Genomic DNA, 15249 nt, shown 5'->3' with positions numbered 1-15249 from the left:
AAATAACCCTTAATTGTAAATTTTAAAATGTCCCCTCCTCCTAAGCGTGTGACTGTCTAGAGCCCTATCTGTTTTCTTCCTGCTTTCTGTTCCCTGCTCAGGTTGCCATGACGCTGCTGTTTGAGACCCTTCTCAGAAGCCCCCTGGCTGTCCATCACACACTCCAGCTGATTCTTGCCTCTGGTTTAGATATCTGTGGATTCCGCCTGCTCTACCCGCAGCCGGACATGTTCTTCTCTAGCACAGGTGAGAGGCATGGACTGCAGCACAACAATGGTAGGCAGTTATTGAGCCACCGTCGGTCAACTTCAGGTACATTCTCACTGTCATAAAATAGTAAATGCCAGACATATTGGGCTGCAGCAAGGAGGGTAGAGAGATAAAGCATCTGTTTTTCATATAGATGATGCCTGGTTCCATCCCCGGCATCTCTGAGTGGGAAAGACACTTTCCTGAAACCCTGGAGAACCACTGCCAGCCATTGTAGTACTGAGCTAGATGGATTCAGAGTCTGACTCACAGGTTCTTATGTTTCATTTTGTGTCTTCACCTCTCTTATTTCTCTTCCCCAGTAACACCACCTTCTTGTTATACCCAAGAGAAAGGGCCCTCTGTGCTAGCACTGAGCCTGAGAGGGCCAAGAGCCCGTGGCATCCTGCAATATATCATGGGCCCCTCTGACGCACAGCTGGCCAGAGTTACGGACTGCCAGTCAATCAGCGCAATCTATGGTTCAAGCCGAGCCGAGCCCCTTGTCTACCTTCCTCACACGGACAGCCGAGTACACAGGGAGCTGTGCTTCTGGTTTGGAGGGAGGGTGAGCTGCGACGGGACGCTTCACGGTGGAGTTCCAAATCCTGCTGGCAAACGCAGCAAACCAAGGTGACAATCCCAGATGGGTGTGAGGTGCTGGAATTCTGCGAGAGTGGCTTGTGGGTAGTACTGAGTTGAATGATCTCCACGGAAGGAAGTTTTTAGTGAATAATCAGTGGAAGGGAATGTTAGCCAAGTCACTTAAATAACACAGTTGGGATCTGGGGAGAAAAGTCCTGATAATACTTCACTGAGGATATTGAGCCAAAAAGCAGTGTCCAGTTTAAGGAGAAAGGAACAGAGAGGTTTTGTCTTTCTTTGTTCAGTCCTTGTACATAGCAGGGAGGCATTCAACCAAACATACAGAGGAAAACTCCCTCAGAATTACATAGCCAATCAGAGCTCATGCGACCTCAGTGAAGATCATGCCACTCTGCCTGGTTGCTAAGCACAGCTTCCAACTGTCCATTTCTTGATTAGTTGACTGTTGAAGGATAGCCATGTTTCAGTTCATTTATTGGTTTAGGAGGTGTGGAATTAAGTAGGTTCTCATTGAAATGCAAACCGAATCTGATTTCTCCCCCATCTGTAACTGCATCATCATGTAATGTATTTCCAAGGGGGTTACTGAGCAGGAAAAGTGTGATGACACAGCTATCAATAGGACCACAGCTGCTTCTTGCTTTGGGAGCAGCAAAACTAATTTGGATTTATGTATTTTTTAAAGCAGACTATTGCTAATACCCCTTTCCCAGGAAGCCAGTCTCAGCCCCTGAACATTTGTAGAAACGCCCCACCCCCCACTTTTTAAAAAAGTTGTGGGAATTTATTCTAGGGAAAGTATGCTCCAAATCACACCATTAACTTGAACTGACTGCAAAGATTTCAGCCCTGACCATTAGATGCCGCTTGTACTTATGAACACCCATGCCCAGAGAATTTTCTTTGAGAATTTTGAGCTGCTGGTTGGACAATAAAGAGTGTGTGTGTGTGTGTGTGTGTGTGTGTGTGTTTTCCTATTCCATGTTTTGAGATGGAAGACCAAGACACAAACAGTGTGTTGGGTTTCTAAATGGGTTTCTATTACCAGCTCTGATGTTCTGCACATTTCACCTTGCTGCTTCCTTCCTCAGCTGCCCCAAAAATGTGTGAATCTGAAAGATGGCTGTGAAGGCTTTTTATCAAGGCTATAGAGGCTGAGGGGTGGTGAGAATAGATATCGCTTGCCAAATAAATTGCTGTTTGCTCTGGTCTTTTGATGTGATGTTGGTGTTGGTTTGCAAGCCATAGAGGCTGGCCCCTCTCACTGTCCTCGGAGCTTGCTTACCGGTAACCTCCTCTGGCTGATATCCAGACAGACCAGGGAGATTTTGATAGGCGACATTTTCCCAAGCGTGGGTAAAATGCGCAACCCCTCTCTCCTGCTTCGGCAGGGGAAAGAAAATAAGTCAGAAATCTATTTACATGATGTTTATTTCTGACATTACAGCACTAGAGAAAAACATGTCCTTTCAGTTCAGTTCTTCTAGCACGTCTGACAAACTTCCTGAGCATGCGCAGTCGGAAGGTTTCAAATTACACTCTTCACAAAGACTTATCCAGCCTGTGAACGTCCAGGGAAATTCTTCTTTCCCACAGATAGGCGCATCATGTGATGTCAACAATCTGGCTGTCTGCAGCTGTGATGTTTCCATATACTGACAGTTGGCAGGTATAAAAAGGAATGGGCTGTGTTTGAAACTTTGCAGTTCTATCCTTGTTGCTCTGCCACAGGATTTTAACTACATCCTATGATAAACATCATCCAACAAGCCACTTCATCCCAAGTAGGGATGGATGACTCTGTCAATTTTGGTTGCTCACAGTTTCTCATTTTTCCAAGCTTAAATTCAGTTCTCCCCATTTCTGCCGCAATTTATCAATAGCTGTGGGTTGTTGGTTGTTTTGTTTTTTAATACTCATGAAAATTAATCAGTATTTTAGTGTGAGTATTTTATAACATACACATTTTCATGTGCACTTTTGACCAATATACCCCTTTTTGCAAGCACATTTCCCCAAAATAATGCATATTTGTATTTTTTTTAATTAATGTCTGCATTTTAATGCTCACTGTCACCTACATTTTTGTACGCATTGTTTGGCTGGAAAAATGCATTGCAAAAATTCACAGAAGGGTGAATTTTGAAAGGTAATGGTTTCTTGATTAAGGTATTGCTCTCTGTAAACCTCAGCCCAAGTAGTTATTTGGAGGGAATATTTGTATAAGTGTTGGTGGATTGGTGCTCAGTGCAAAATGCAATTCCCAGAATTTGCTGGGGCACAACTGTGTGGGGTGATCCCACCTGAATTCTAGACTGCAACTGTTCAATATGTCTGTCTTTCTCATTTATACCACTTCCGCCCCAGACTTCCTAGGCCTTCACTCCACAAGGCAGATGCTGACCAAGAACCAAGCAACTTGCAGGACGCTACAGCCTTATGGCCTCCAGCGGCTCTTGTCTCTACCACCAAAGGTTGTTCTTGCGAAGCAAATATTGCACAAGAAATTGAATCTCCTTTCCTTACAGAACTCTTCTTTCATGCTGCCACCACTTCTTTGCAGTAGGTTGCATTAACAATGTCACATTAAGCTCAGTCCTTGGCAAGCTTAATTTGGTAATGTAACCCTGTGATCAGCATCAGATGCCCTGCTTTGTGTGCCTCCTCCATGAGACGTCCAAAGGGTGGCAACATGGAGTGGCTCCCCCTTTGTGGAATGTTCTCCCTAGGGAGGCTCGCTTGTGGCCTTCAGTATTCCTGTTTAGGTGCCAGGCAAAAACGTAGCTCTTCAGCCAGGTCTTGGGCTGATTATCCTTCTATGTCCTTTTAAATGTTTTTTTTGGGGGGTGGGGTGGGGGGGTAATTGGTTTGGTTCATTCTTGTTTTTATTATGTATTTTGTGTTTTTATGTTCTGTTTGTATGCTGTGAACTGCCCTGAGATCTTCAGGTGAAGGGTGGTATAATAATAAATAATAAATAGTAAGTGGAATAACAGCAGCAACAACTCTCTGGCCTCCCTAACGGAAACTGCCTACATAGAAGATTCAGAGCAACTTGGCCCTCATGCCTCCTCCTTTGCTTCCAATTTGTCTCTGATTCCATACAGTGGTACCTCAGGTTACATACACTTCAGGTTACATACACTTCAGGTTGCAGACTCCGCTAACCTAGAAATATTACCTCGGGTTAAGAACTTTGCTTCAGGATAAGAACAGAAATCGTGCTCCAGCGGTGCAGCGGCAGTGAGAGGCCCCATTAGCTAAAGCGGTGCTTCAGGTTAAGAACAGCTTCAGGTTAAGAACGGACCTCTGGAACGAATTAAGTACTTAACCCGAGGTACCATTGTAATTTGGTAATAGTGATCAGAACAAAGGACGAGAATGATATTCTAGCACCAGCCTTCTTCTTGGGATTAGTCACTTGTAAAAAGGTCCCTGCAGTGGTACAGAGAGCCCCTCAGAGCCAGTCTGATAACCTCCTTCTGCTTCCCCGCCCCACATTTCCCAGGAGACATTATTTTGATGGTATCGCCTGTTGTGCCTCCTCACATCTATGGCCTTGTGATTTCAACCTGCACCCAGCGAGGATTTGCACTCCAGGGGACCAAACAGCTGCAGCTGTCGCCCAAGCAAGCTCACATGCTTGGTGTGCCAGCAAACCAGGTAAGACTGTGATTGTGGAGCTCGTATCCTTGAGCCCTACTGAGGCCTGCACCCCTGTGTAAGGGGCGGTTTCTGCCTGAAAATGGCTGCTGCTATCAGCAGAGCACAAACAAGCGAGGAAGTAGCTGCTTGCACATCTGAATCAGCCATTTGTGTAGCGATAGCGGGACCTGTGTATTGAGCATTGTGATAGTGGGATCTGTGTACATCCAATTTCCAATTTCCTAACTTATTTGCAAAAAGTGGGTTATTCCCTCTAAGGCAAGAATGAGGAACCTGTGGCAGCTTTCCAGGGTTTCAGGCCAGGATCTATCTCAGCCCTATCTGGAGATGCCAGGAATCAAACCTGGAATCGGCTAAAGCCATTGCCTTCCAACTGGTTTGGAAGGTTCTGCAGCCTCTTCTACTGGATTCCAACCCTTAATGGATACAGGATCATAGGGTCACAGAGTTGGGAGACCTGTGGCTCTCCTGACATTGCCAGACTTCAGCTCCCATCAGCACCACCGAGCATGGGCTGCAGTCAAGGATGATGGGAATTCTAGTTCGAACGGCTGGAGGGCTGCAGACTCTGCTTAAGGATCCACTTGGGATAGCAAGACATCTTCTCAAACTGAAATCAGCCCCTGAAATTGGCACAAAAAGGACGTTGCTTTTCCAAGGAGATCCCATATTGTTGATGACAAGCTTGCAGACATTTAAAGTTTCCCGTGGGATGAAAAGGCAACAAGACGAACACTTGGGCACATAATACAACCTTGCATCATCAAGCGGCAGCTTCCTGACACACTGACGTAGATGCGATGATGAATCATTGCGCTGAATCATTGCCTGAACCACAAGAAATGTTTGAGGAGCTGTCTGGATGAAAATTCAAGGCTAATAAATGTCCTCAAGCCCATTGGTCTGGGAGACACAGGCCAACGATGGAGCATCCTGCAAGTATTGAAAATCCATAGGTGGTGGGAACTTGGTTGTCAGGGGCCCAGTGATTTCATGGATTTCCTATCTGGGGAAAAGGGCGGCATATTTAAGGGCATGAGAAGATCCCTGCTGGATCCGGCCCATGTTCCATCTAGTCCAGCATCCTGTTCTCGCAATGGCCAACCAGATGCCCGTGGGTGTTGAGACAGCCTTTTGGGGGCATGTAATTATCTGATGCTTTTTAAAATCTCCTGCGCCCATCTCTGTTTTTATTATACTGTGGTGGCTCGATTTTTTATAATGTTATTTTTAGAACATTACTGTATTTTATAATGGATTTCAAATCTTATTAGCTGTTCTGAGTGATGTGTAAGAACTAGAAGAGTATATATCATCATATAAAGAAAGAAATACATCTTCTGGCGAAGAGCCATAGCTCAGTGATAGAGCATCTGAACACAGAAAACGTATCGGGGGAAAGTTTCTAGTTCTGGTGTGCAAGGGGGTCTTTTTTCTATGTAAGGAGATCTTGAGGGAATGTGGGGTGGGTTGTGGAAAACCAGCCACGCAGTCAGCTGCTTGCAGTCTGAAGTGGTACAACCCAAGAACAGCTTTTACCCGTTTTTGCAGACTAGGCCTAATATCATTGTGAAACCAGCACAGAGTCATGAGCATATTGTGGTATCACAGTGGCAGAGTCACCTCAACCTCTGCAATGATTGACTAATGTAGCAAGCCCTATTAATGATCAGTGTTCAATTTAAGTTTTCCGAAGATAGTACATTAGTGGCGTATTTTGAGTCCGTTTCCAGGAGGCTGCAGATCTGCTGGAATTTTTGTGTGTGGGAGGATTTTGCTCAGATGGCGAGTGCCCAGTGGAACATTCTGACACTCAGCACTTTCCCATAAATTGGTTGCCTTGCCCTTTAGATCGAAAATTGCTGGCTTGTGTCATTTCAGGTAACTGTATTTTGTCCTAGTGAGGCTTCATATGTGCCAGAGAGGAGGAGTTTCTTGGAGGATAAACTACCCAGCCAAACACGTGTGCACTGCCTGGCTTTGTTGCTGAGAAAGGAAAATGCCAGCCATCATGTCCCTGCGTTGCTCAAAGGTAAAGAAAAGCATGAGCACAAGAGGTGGGAAAGTGTGGTCCCTCCAGCTGTCCTGCAGGCTTAGCATAGATACTAGGGATGCCTGATAATTGCAAGGAAAACAGAGAAAGGAGGGGAAATTGCCAGTGCTCACTTATTCGTCCCATGCCCAGAATGGAAATCAATCCAGTGAATATGATCAGTATCTGCTGCTGCTGTTGCTTTCAGTCCACACATGATACGTAATTCATTACATCGCACGCACACTCAGTTTGCGTTGCCTTTCCTTTGGATTGAAATGAATGGGGTGGAGTAACATACAGTCGTACCTTGGTTTTTGAACAGTTTAGTTCTCTAATGTTTTGGCTCCTGAACGCCACAAACCTGGAAGTGACTGTTCCAGTTTGCAAACTGTTTTTGGAAGCCGAACATCCGATGGGGCTTCCAATCGGCTGCAGGAGCTCCCTGCAGCCAATCAGAAGCTGTGCTTTAGTTTCCGAATGTTTTGGAAGTCAAATGGACTTCTGGAATGGATTCCATTCGACTTCCAGGGTACGACTGTAGTGACAAGTGGGTTAACAGTCAATCCTTCTTCATAGGGAACTCTGGGAATTGTAGTTCTGTGAGGGGTGTCTCCTTGTTGGGACCCTTTACAAACTACAATTCCTTTGGGGGAAGCAATGACTCTTTCAAGTGGTATGATACTGCTTTAAATGCACAGTGCAGATGGGACCTAGATTAGATCTGATCGAGCAGGTTTCTTCTTTGCCTTGCAGAAGGCAGTATTTATCCATTAGTGTATGTATGCACACATATGTATAATTTCATTTTTTAAAGAATCATGTATACAAACTCAGTAGTAACTCATAGGGCTCATCCTTGGCCAAAAAGACATCAAATTCGAACCAGCACTCTGATTGGCAGGTTGCTGAAACCCTGTCTCATAAAAGTAATGGCCAAGCCATCTTTTCCATGAGCCTCTTTGGTGTCTCACCAGCAGAAGATTGCTGTGGCTTCCAAATGTTTGTATGGCACAGTTAATATGACATCGACCACAGATACCATGCACTTACTGTACTATGAGGTTTTTGGAATGGGCAACTGGAAATATGAGCCAGGAATATCATACATAATGACATTGCTATGAGATTGTACCATAAGCGGACTCAGCCATCTCTTTCTTTATCATTTGTTTCTGTTTCATTTGTTTGTTTTAACCTAGGGCTTATGAGTGCACTGGCAGAGAAAGGTTTCTTGGAGGACATTCAAAGCAGTTTGCACTCCCATGCTGAACCAGAACCCAGTCTGTGTTTTCATGCGGTTCCTTATACCAACAGTTTGCTGCAGGAACTGGGTGCGTCACAGCACATACATAATCCGTTAAGTATTAGGAACCTGAAGATGGAGCTAGTGGCGAAGAATCCATAGCTTCACATTATGTTTGAACCCAACCAGTGACCATGTTCACGCATAACAGCCAGTCATAAACCAGGTTTTGTTGTTGGTTTAGCAGCCTTAGTTGGTTTGGGCAGAATAAGCCTCACTCCAAGCTTTAGACATAACACTAAGTGGTCTCCTTAGTGGTTGGTCCACCTGATCACAAAAAGAAAGAAGGCTGTGTGCACATTCACTTATAATCTCGGTTTCCTTTCAGGCTACGAATGTCAAGAGAAATTGCATTGTAATAAAAGCTAGCGCTACTGTCAGTCATGATGAAAACCCGACAAGGCTTTAGTAAATAGAAGTGGGTTTCCCCAGCCCCCTAAAATAATTCAGAGTAGATGCTGAGTATATATGAGGAAGGCAATTCCATAGTTGGAATCAGGGGCATAGGAAGGGGGCGGTGGGCCGCCCCAGGTGTCATCCCTGAAGGGGTGACAAAATAGCACACTGCGGTGGGCGGCACTTACCGCGGGGGCCTGGCCTGCAGCGCACCTGAGCCACACATCTCTCCTGGAAGTGATGCGGTGGCTCGGGGCCTTGCGCTGCCCAAAACGGCAGCATGGGGCTTGTGTCCGCCAGGTGGACTCCGTGGGCAGCTCGCCATGGTGCCCCCATGTGCGGATTGCCACGGTACCCCCGTGGGTGGCTCGCCCTACCGGGTGCCAGAGCAGCTAGCTATGCCCCTGGCTGGGATAGCCTAACCTTCAAAGATGGGAGCCCCTGGAGCAGACTCCCAAAAGGAAACTGAAGCATATTTCTACAGTGACCTATTTCTACAGCAGGTGTAGAAAGCATGGCCAGGGATGATGGGAGTTGTAGTGCAGCAACATCTGGAGGGCCAAAGGTCCGTCCCCCCACTTGTCCTGCATCAATGGAGCTGTAGGTTTCCTCTGCAGTAAAAAAAGTTTCCTCCTCCCCCCACTTTTCTTTTGCAGGTGGCAATTTTAGTGCTGTGCCAGATCCCTCAAACATTCCCCTGGAGGTTTTGCACAGTCGGATGTACGCCTCTGAGCCTGAAATGGAACAAGTGGTCCTGTTGACCTTCACTGGAAAGGAAGGCATGAAAAGCGCAGGCAGCGTCCTTCACCAAATCCTTACACTAGGCTACAGAAAGCAGCCTGCTCAGACTTCAGGTCATTCCCAGCTTAGAGCCTGTGTGATAGAGAACATAGCCTTGATTCAGAAACACTATACGCACTGTGATTAGGAACAGGGCAGAAATTCCAATCAGTTCATTTTAAAGGTGAACCTATCTAATTTGCACTTTCCAAAAACAATATGTGAACCAAAACACAGCCCTTCTTTAGAAGACACACTTCTTTGAATTTTGCAATGTAGTTCTCCGGCCAAGTAATGTGCACAAAAATGCGCTGTATTTGGGGGTGTATATTTGGCCAAATTGCATGGGGGAAAGGTGTGCATTAGAGAAATTCACAATACAGTGCTGGTGAATTTTCATGAGGAGTTAAATAATAATAATTAGCAAAAAATGTGGAGTCACTGAAATGGATATATTTCCCCACCCTAATAGTGCATAAAAGTTGGTGAAACTGATATTAAAATGCATTCTATTTAGGGAAATTGCTTTGCAAAAATGTGTGTATTTGGCAAAACTGCATACACATGCGAATTTTAGGAGAAATTTGCCCAGAAATCCTGATGAAGTTTCACAGACACATTTTTTAAAAAATTGCAAACTGATGTGCAAAGGTTGAGAACTGAAGTTAAGATTGGAAAGTCATACTGAGATTGGATACCAGGGGCGGGCCTATTCCGCAAGGGGCAAAACAGTAATTCACGCTGGCCATGTCTCTCTCGGCAGTGTTGGAAGACTTGGACCTGCCATTTGAGCTTCTCACTCTGAAGTGGTTGCCCCACCTCACTCGGATGCAGGCTAAGGAAACCACACCCTTCGAAGTGGGAGACAAACGCTGGCAAGCAAGTATTGATGCGCTTATGAGCAGCCCTGCCCTCGTCGGTGTGCTGCGGAGGATTGGTGCCTTTGTGGTCCTTGCCGAAATCCTGAAAACACTAACTCCGCACAACAACAAAGTGAGCTCCGGCTCCGGCTCTCTTCCGAGAGTGATGTCATCAACCCCAGAGACGGCCTTCAGGCAGGCAGCACTCTTCTTCACTGAGAAGGATTTTGTAGGCGGTGGGTAGAGTATTTTCATTCCTTCCCTTCACCAATGGAACTGATCTGGACCATGGCTTGGCTGAAGCTTCTTTTGGTGTCAGAAAAACCCAATGGTACCCTTTCTGCTAATGAATGCAAGACACTCTGCTCTTACACTTCTCCGTTTTTAACCTGCCATTTGAGACTGTGACCTAGTATTGCCTAAATTTTTCTAAGCATTTGATAAACCAAGAGTCCTTTCCCACAGGCTTCCTGGCAGGAAGAAGGATAGGGGCAAAAGTAGAATGAGTTGGCTCCACCTGCTGGTGCCTCCTGCTTTACGTCCTCCCTGTTCCAATTGGCACTTGTTACCACTGTACCAAATTCTTTTTTGCCATCCTGCAGGTGGCCTTTCTTTAGAAGAACAAGCATCTCTCAGAGGTCTTTGCATTTGTTGTTTGGATAGGCCTTTGGCTACTGTTCTCTTTGCCAAAAAGCCACTGTGGATGTTTTGTCTTTTTCTTCTTCCTCACAAAATGCCCATCTCCATCCTTTTCCAGATCCCAAACGGCGACCTGCCCTGAAGTACTTGCCACCTCCTCCACAGCACCCCCAGTCTGAAGGTAAGACTTGACCTTGCATCCACTTCTTCAACACATCACATAAATTTATTTTGGGAAGTTGCTACCAGGAAGTCATGGGCTCCAATATCGCTGACTTCCCCGCCCCTCTTGCCCCCCCCCCCAAGAAACAAGGTGGTCAGGCAGGGAGGCAGTTTTATGAAACCCTTTGCTCATCCCTGGAGTCCCCACTTTCAAGCCCCAAAAAAGTTCTGAACAGAGATTTACCTCAGCTCTGTCGGCAATGTCTGCCACTGTACAGCTCCATGACAAGAACCCTTTCTGTTGCTGCTCTTGTGCACTAAAGTGCTTTCACTTTTCTTATGCAGCAGGAGAGACTCACGCAAGCCATGCAGAATTGCTCTTCCGCTCCATGCAAGTTGGTAAGGATGCCAAGGCTAAGCAGGCCCTGCTGCTTTCTTGGGGAAAGGTGGATCTGTCAAATTCTGCACAAAGAGGGCTCCATCATTAAAAACACTGAACTTAAGTGGACTTAAATAAGGCCAGAGGAGGGGCACCTTGCACGCTGTATTGGAATTTCTTCCTTTGCCTGAATTTACTTCTTTGGAGAAGAGTATATACGCCACGCTTGCCATCCTGGAATTTACTTCTTTGGCTGCTCTGCTTATTTTTAGCCAAACACATGTCTCCAGTGGAGGCTGGTCCATTAGGGTAAACAGGGCACTTTCTCACCAACCTCAGTCTGCCCTGAGCCAGCCACCATCTGCCTGCCTTCTTACTTGCAACCAGCCTTGGCCCTGACCCTGGCATTAATGCCCTCCTCATAAAACTCAGCGGAGGAGGAGAGTTGATTATCAGACCCTCCAAGTGTCCCTATGTTCCAGGGACGTCCCTGATTTAGAGAAGTTGTCCTGGTTTCTGATTTGCTCCCAGAATGTCCCACTTTTCCATTGGATGTCCCTATTTTCATTGGAGAAATGTTGGAGTGTATGGAATTGTTTGACTCCCAAGCTGTCTGAAGGCAATCCTGTATAGGGAAGTTTTAGTAATGTTCAATGTTTTGTAATGTTTTTATATATGTTGGAATCTGCCCAGAGTGTCTGGGGCAACCCAGTAAGATATGGGGGGTATAAATAGTAAAATTAGCATTATGTAATGGGACGTCCCTATTTTCTTTTGATAAATGTTGGAGGGCATGGATTCTGCCTGTCATTGACTCTGGCTCCCCCTACGGTTGGGCTCCTGGCCTACTGTCCCACCAGCCCAAATGGGCACCAGCCGCTACTTCATGTCTCAGAATTAAAAATGGGTTTTTTATATGGGACAGCCTATTGATCAATAAAGATAAAGCATTGATCGTTGTGGGGTTTTTGTTTTTAAGCCCTGAAATGCTAGTCAATATATTAATGGAGAAAAAGACAGAACTGGAGATTTGTCTCCAGCCAGAATTAGTCACGATGCAGCAAATTCAGGATTTCCAATCCTGTGTTTGCAACCTAAGATTAGTTTATTATGCTGTGTTATATTGTTTCATTTATGACTCTATTCCTGCAAAGCAGCTGGAAACGATTTCACAGTATCATAAAAATGTGTCTAAAACAATTGCATCTAGGAGAAGAGTTAAAACAATTGCATCTATAAAAACAGTTTCAAATACAATACAGATACTGACCAAGGGTGATTTTCAGAGAAGCAGCAGGAGGCTGCTACTTGCCCAGTTTCCTCCAGCTGGGCTCTGGGGCTGGTAGGAAGCCTGGCTGAAGGAAAAACAGTCTGGGTAAGGGGTTGCAGGAAAGAAATGACTGGCAGGGGGAACAGTTGCACATCCCATTTTTGTTGCAAATGCTCATCTGCTTCCATGCATTCGTATTAGGGAGCAGAGTTTCAGTTCCTATAGAATAATACAGCATAACATTGACCCAAGAAACTTAGAGAAAAGCTTTTAAAAATAGTCTACTAGGAATGAGCAATCCCTCCACCCTGCAAAAAATAAACCCATGTCCTTTGTGCAAGCTGTGATTTGCTGCAGAATTGTAAACAAGAGCAAAGTGTTTGACCCCTTAACCATAGCAGTGATCACACTTCTGCTGCTGCCTTTTTGAAAACCTGGGTTTTTTACCCATGAGATGCCACAGTGGGAGGAAAAAGCATTGCTCTCTTTGTGATTTTACTTTTGACATCCTCATCACACTGGCTGTGTTGAGTAATCATGAGGCCAATGCAGAGTGAGGGCATGCTTTCCTCATTCTGCATTGATCAAAAGCCAAGCAGAGCTTAATGATCTCTGTTGCCAAACTATGGACAGGTGGCAAAAGATGAGGGAAACGAGGGTGGGAGCTTTTGTGAAAACTCCTTCGGAAAAGCCCCCTTGTGAGCTGGCAAAGTGTGCTGGCAAACCGCTACTTTAGCTCTAAATAAATCTTGTAAAGAATGGAGAAGATTGCTAAAAGCAATCCAAGACACTCAAGGGAAGGAAGTTACAAACCTCGAGGAGCAAGTTTAGAAGAGACACTGACAAATGACATCATTTTCCAGCACGGAGTATTCTCACTAGTGTGAATGAATGTTATGACTAGATCATATGCTGCCTACAAGAAATCTAAAAAATATATAAGTTTTTGAAGGCAATCGTGAAATATTAAATTCCACGTCTATCGAGGCATATGACTCACATTTGCTAGAAAGACTGTAAAGGCTTCCCCCAAAAAACATAGCAGGTTTTATTTTTAAAAAATCAAGGTTGTGAATCAGTGTGAAGAGCCAGATTTGGAAAGAACTAAATCAGGGATAAGGAACCCCCCCCCATGCCTGTTGGAGTCTGCATTCCCTAGGGGTAATCTTTGGAGAGGCACGTGGTGTGGTGGGGGCAGAGTTTTCTATGGTGGAAATTTCCATTCTGTGACCTACTGCCACCCGCAGTCAGCACACAACTTGTTAGAATCAACACACTGGTTTACTGCCTCTCCCCCACCCCTGGGAGAGCTAGGCCATTGTTCTGCTGGTTACAATGCTCCATAGTGCAATACCTTTACATCCTCCTTTTGTTGATCTTTTATACAGGAGCCCAAATCCTCTGCACTGTGCTGCTGCTCAAACCAGGCACATGGACCCGCAACCTAGCAAGGATCCTCCGGAAACTGGATCTAGAGAAATTCAGCATGGTTGGAATGAAACACATAGACCTCACCCCAAAAGATGTCAAGGCACTCCTCTCATCTGAAGCTAAGCAGGTTTGTTGGAATAAAAGACCAAAGGGCATCAACATAAGAGCAATACATCTGACTGGGCACTGTGAGAAAAGGGGGCTGGGCTGGATGAGCCATTGGCATAACATAAGAAGAGCCTGGTGGGTCAGGCCAGTGACTCATCTAGTCCAACTAGGTGCCCAACATAAGAAGAGCCTGGTGGGTCAGTCCAGTGACTCATCTAGTCCAACTAGGTGCCCAACTAGGTGCCCATAAGCAGGACCTGACTGAAATAATATTCTCCCCTCCTGCAGTTTCTAGCAACTGGCATTCAGAGGCATCAACCATCAGGTTAGTAGCCATGGCTAGCCTTCTCCTCCATGAATTTGTCAAGAGCAGAGAGACTACAGAACTCGAGAGGTGGATGAACTGGGCATAACTGAGAGTTCTGTATGTCATTTACAATGCTAGCCTTTGCAGGTCTCAGATCTAGCTTTTAATATCAACCTATAGCATGGAACCTACTTTTCATTTTATTACTATTGCATTTTTCCTTCTCTCTCTTTCCCTCCATCTCCCTTTTGTGTTTGATTGTCTGCTTTCTTCTTCTTCCAATTTTCTTTGAGCGCTTCCAGACCGCTGCTGTTTTTGGGATGCGTTTTGAACTCAAAGGCAGCAAATTCGGGTCGTGCAGTTACAGTGAGCTCAGTGTCCTTGAGGAACAAATTCGCTTCCCAAAAAGTCCGGACTTTTTGCAGTAAGAAAAGTGAGGAGGAAATGTATGGAAACTGCGGAATGACAATTATTTGATGTGGTGCTATGTAACCTCCATACAAGTAAATCAGAACGAACACTCAGCAAACAGCTGATTTTGTACAGCCTCCCTGTGCCTGCCAATTGGGATGGCTACTCGGTCAGCAGGTCATCAGTGTGTTCTGCTCACTTGCTCTCCCCTTGAAAGCAACACAGCTTTTCTTCCTGAGAGTATGACTGCACTAAGATTGCCAGAGTTCCCAGAGTTGGCCCCAGGTTCTTGGGGTCTTTCAGGCAAGATGTTCTCAGTTGACCCCCTTTAAACGGTGAACCGTCTCCTTTAAACTGCTTTTTCTAATAGCCACTGGATAGCACTCCCACTGAGATGTTGAAGACTGTCCCAGTGGGGTGACACAATCTCCCAGTTCCCAGTAGGAGGGGCTGCCAGCTGTCCCACTGCAGCTGCAATTGCCTGAGATTTTCATGATCCAAGGGAATGCTTAGATGTTCGTGCGGAGCAGAAACAGGATCTCTTTGGTGCCTCATATTAGAGCACACACCCCCACCAGCCCATGGGCCTCAGAAGGAGCCCAGTCAACACCACACACTGAGTTTCATTTGCAGTCATTTGTCTTGTG

At 45.6% G+C, this 15249-nt stretch overlaps 1 protein-coding gene across 1 annotated transcript in view; it reads left to right on the top strand.

The window, feature by feature from the left end:
• DNAAF8 (dynein axonemal assembly factor 8) overlaps positions 1–15249 on the top strand; it is an 89867-nt gene that overhangs the window by 50171 nt on the left and 24447 nt on the right. The window contains 11 exon segments of the mRNA XM_083412628.1: positions 102–246; positions 573–882; positions 3223–3329; positions 4364–4518; positions 6403–6553; positions 7756–7887; positions 8912–9109; positions 9799–10131; positions 10653–10715; positions 11042–11095; positions 13734–13903. Coding sequence (XP_083268754.1) covers positions 102–246; positions 573–882; positions 3223–3329; positions 4364–4518; positions 6403–6553; positions 7756–7887; positions 8912–9109; positions 9799–10131; positions 10653–10715; positions 11042–11095; positions 13734–13903 — 1818 coding nt within the window.

Source organism: Podarcis tiliguerta (assembly GCF_965153285.1).
Source record: "Podarcis tiliguerta genome assembly, chromosome: 14".
In the NCBI taxonomy this organism is placed as follows: Eukaryota; Metazoa; Chordata; class Lepidosauria; order Squamata; family Lacertidae; genus Podarcis; species Podarcis tiliguerta.
The sequence above is the reverse complement of the archived record's forward strand: the minus strand, read 5'-3'. Positions and strand labels throughout refer to the sequence as shown.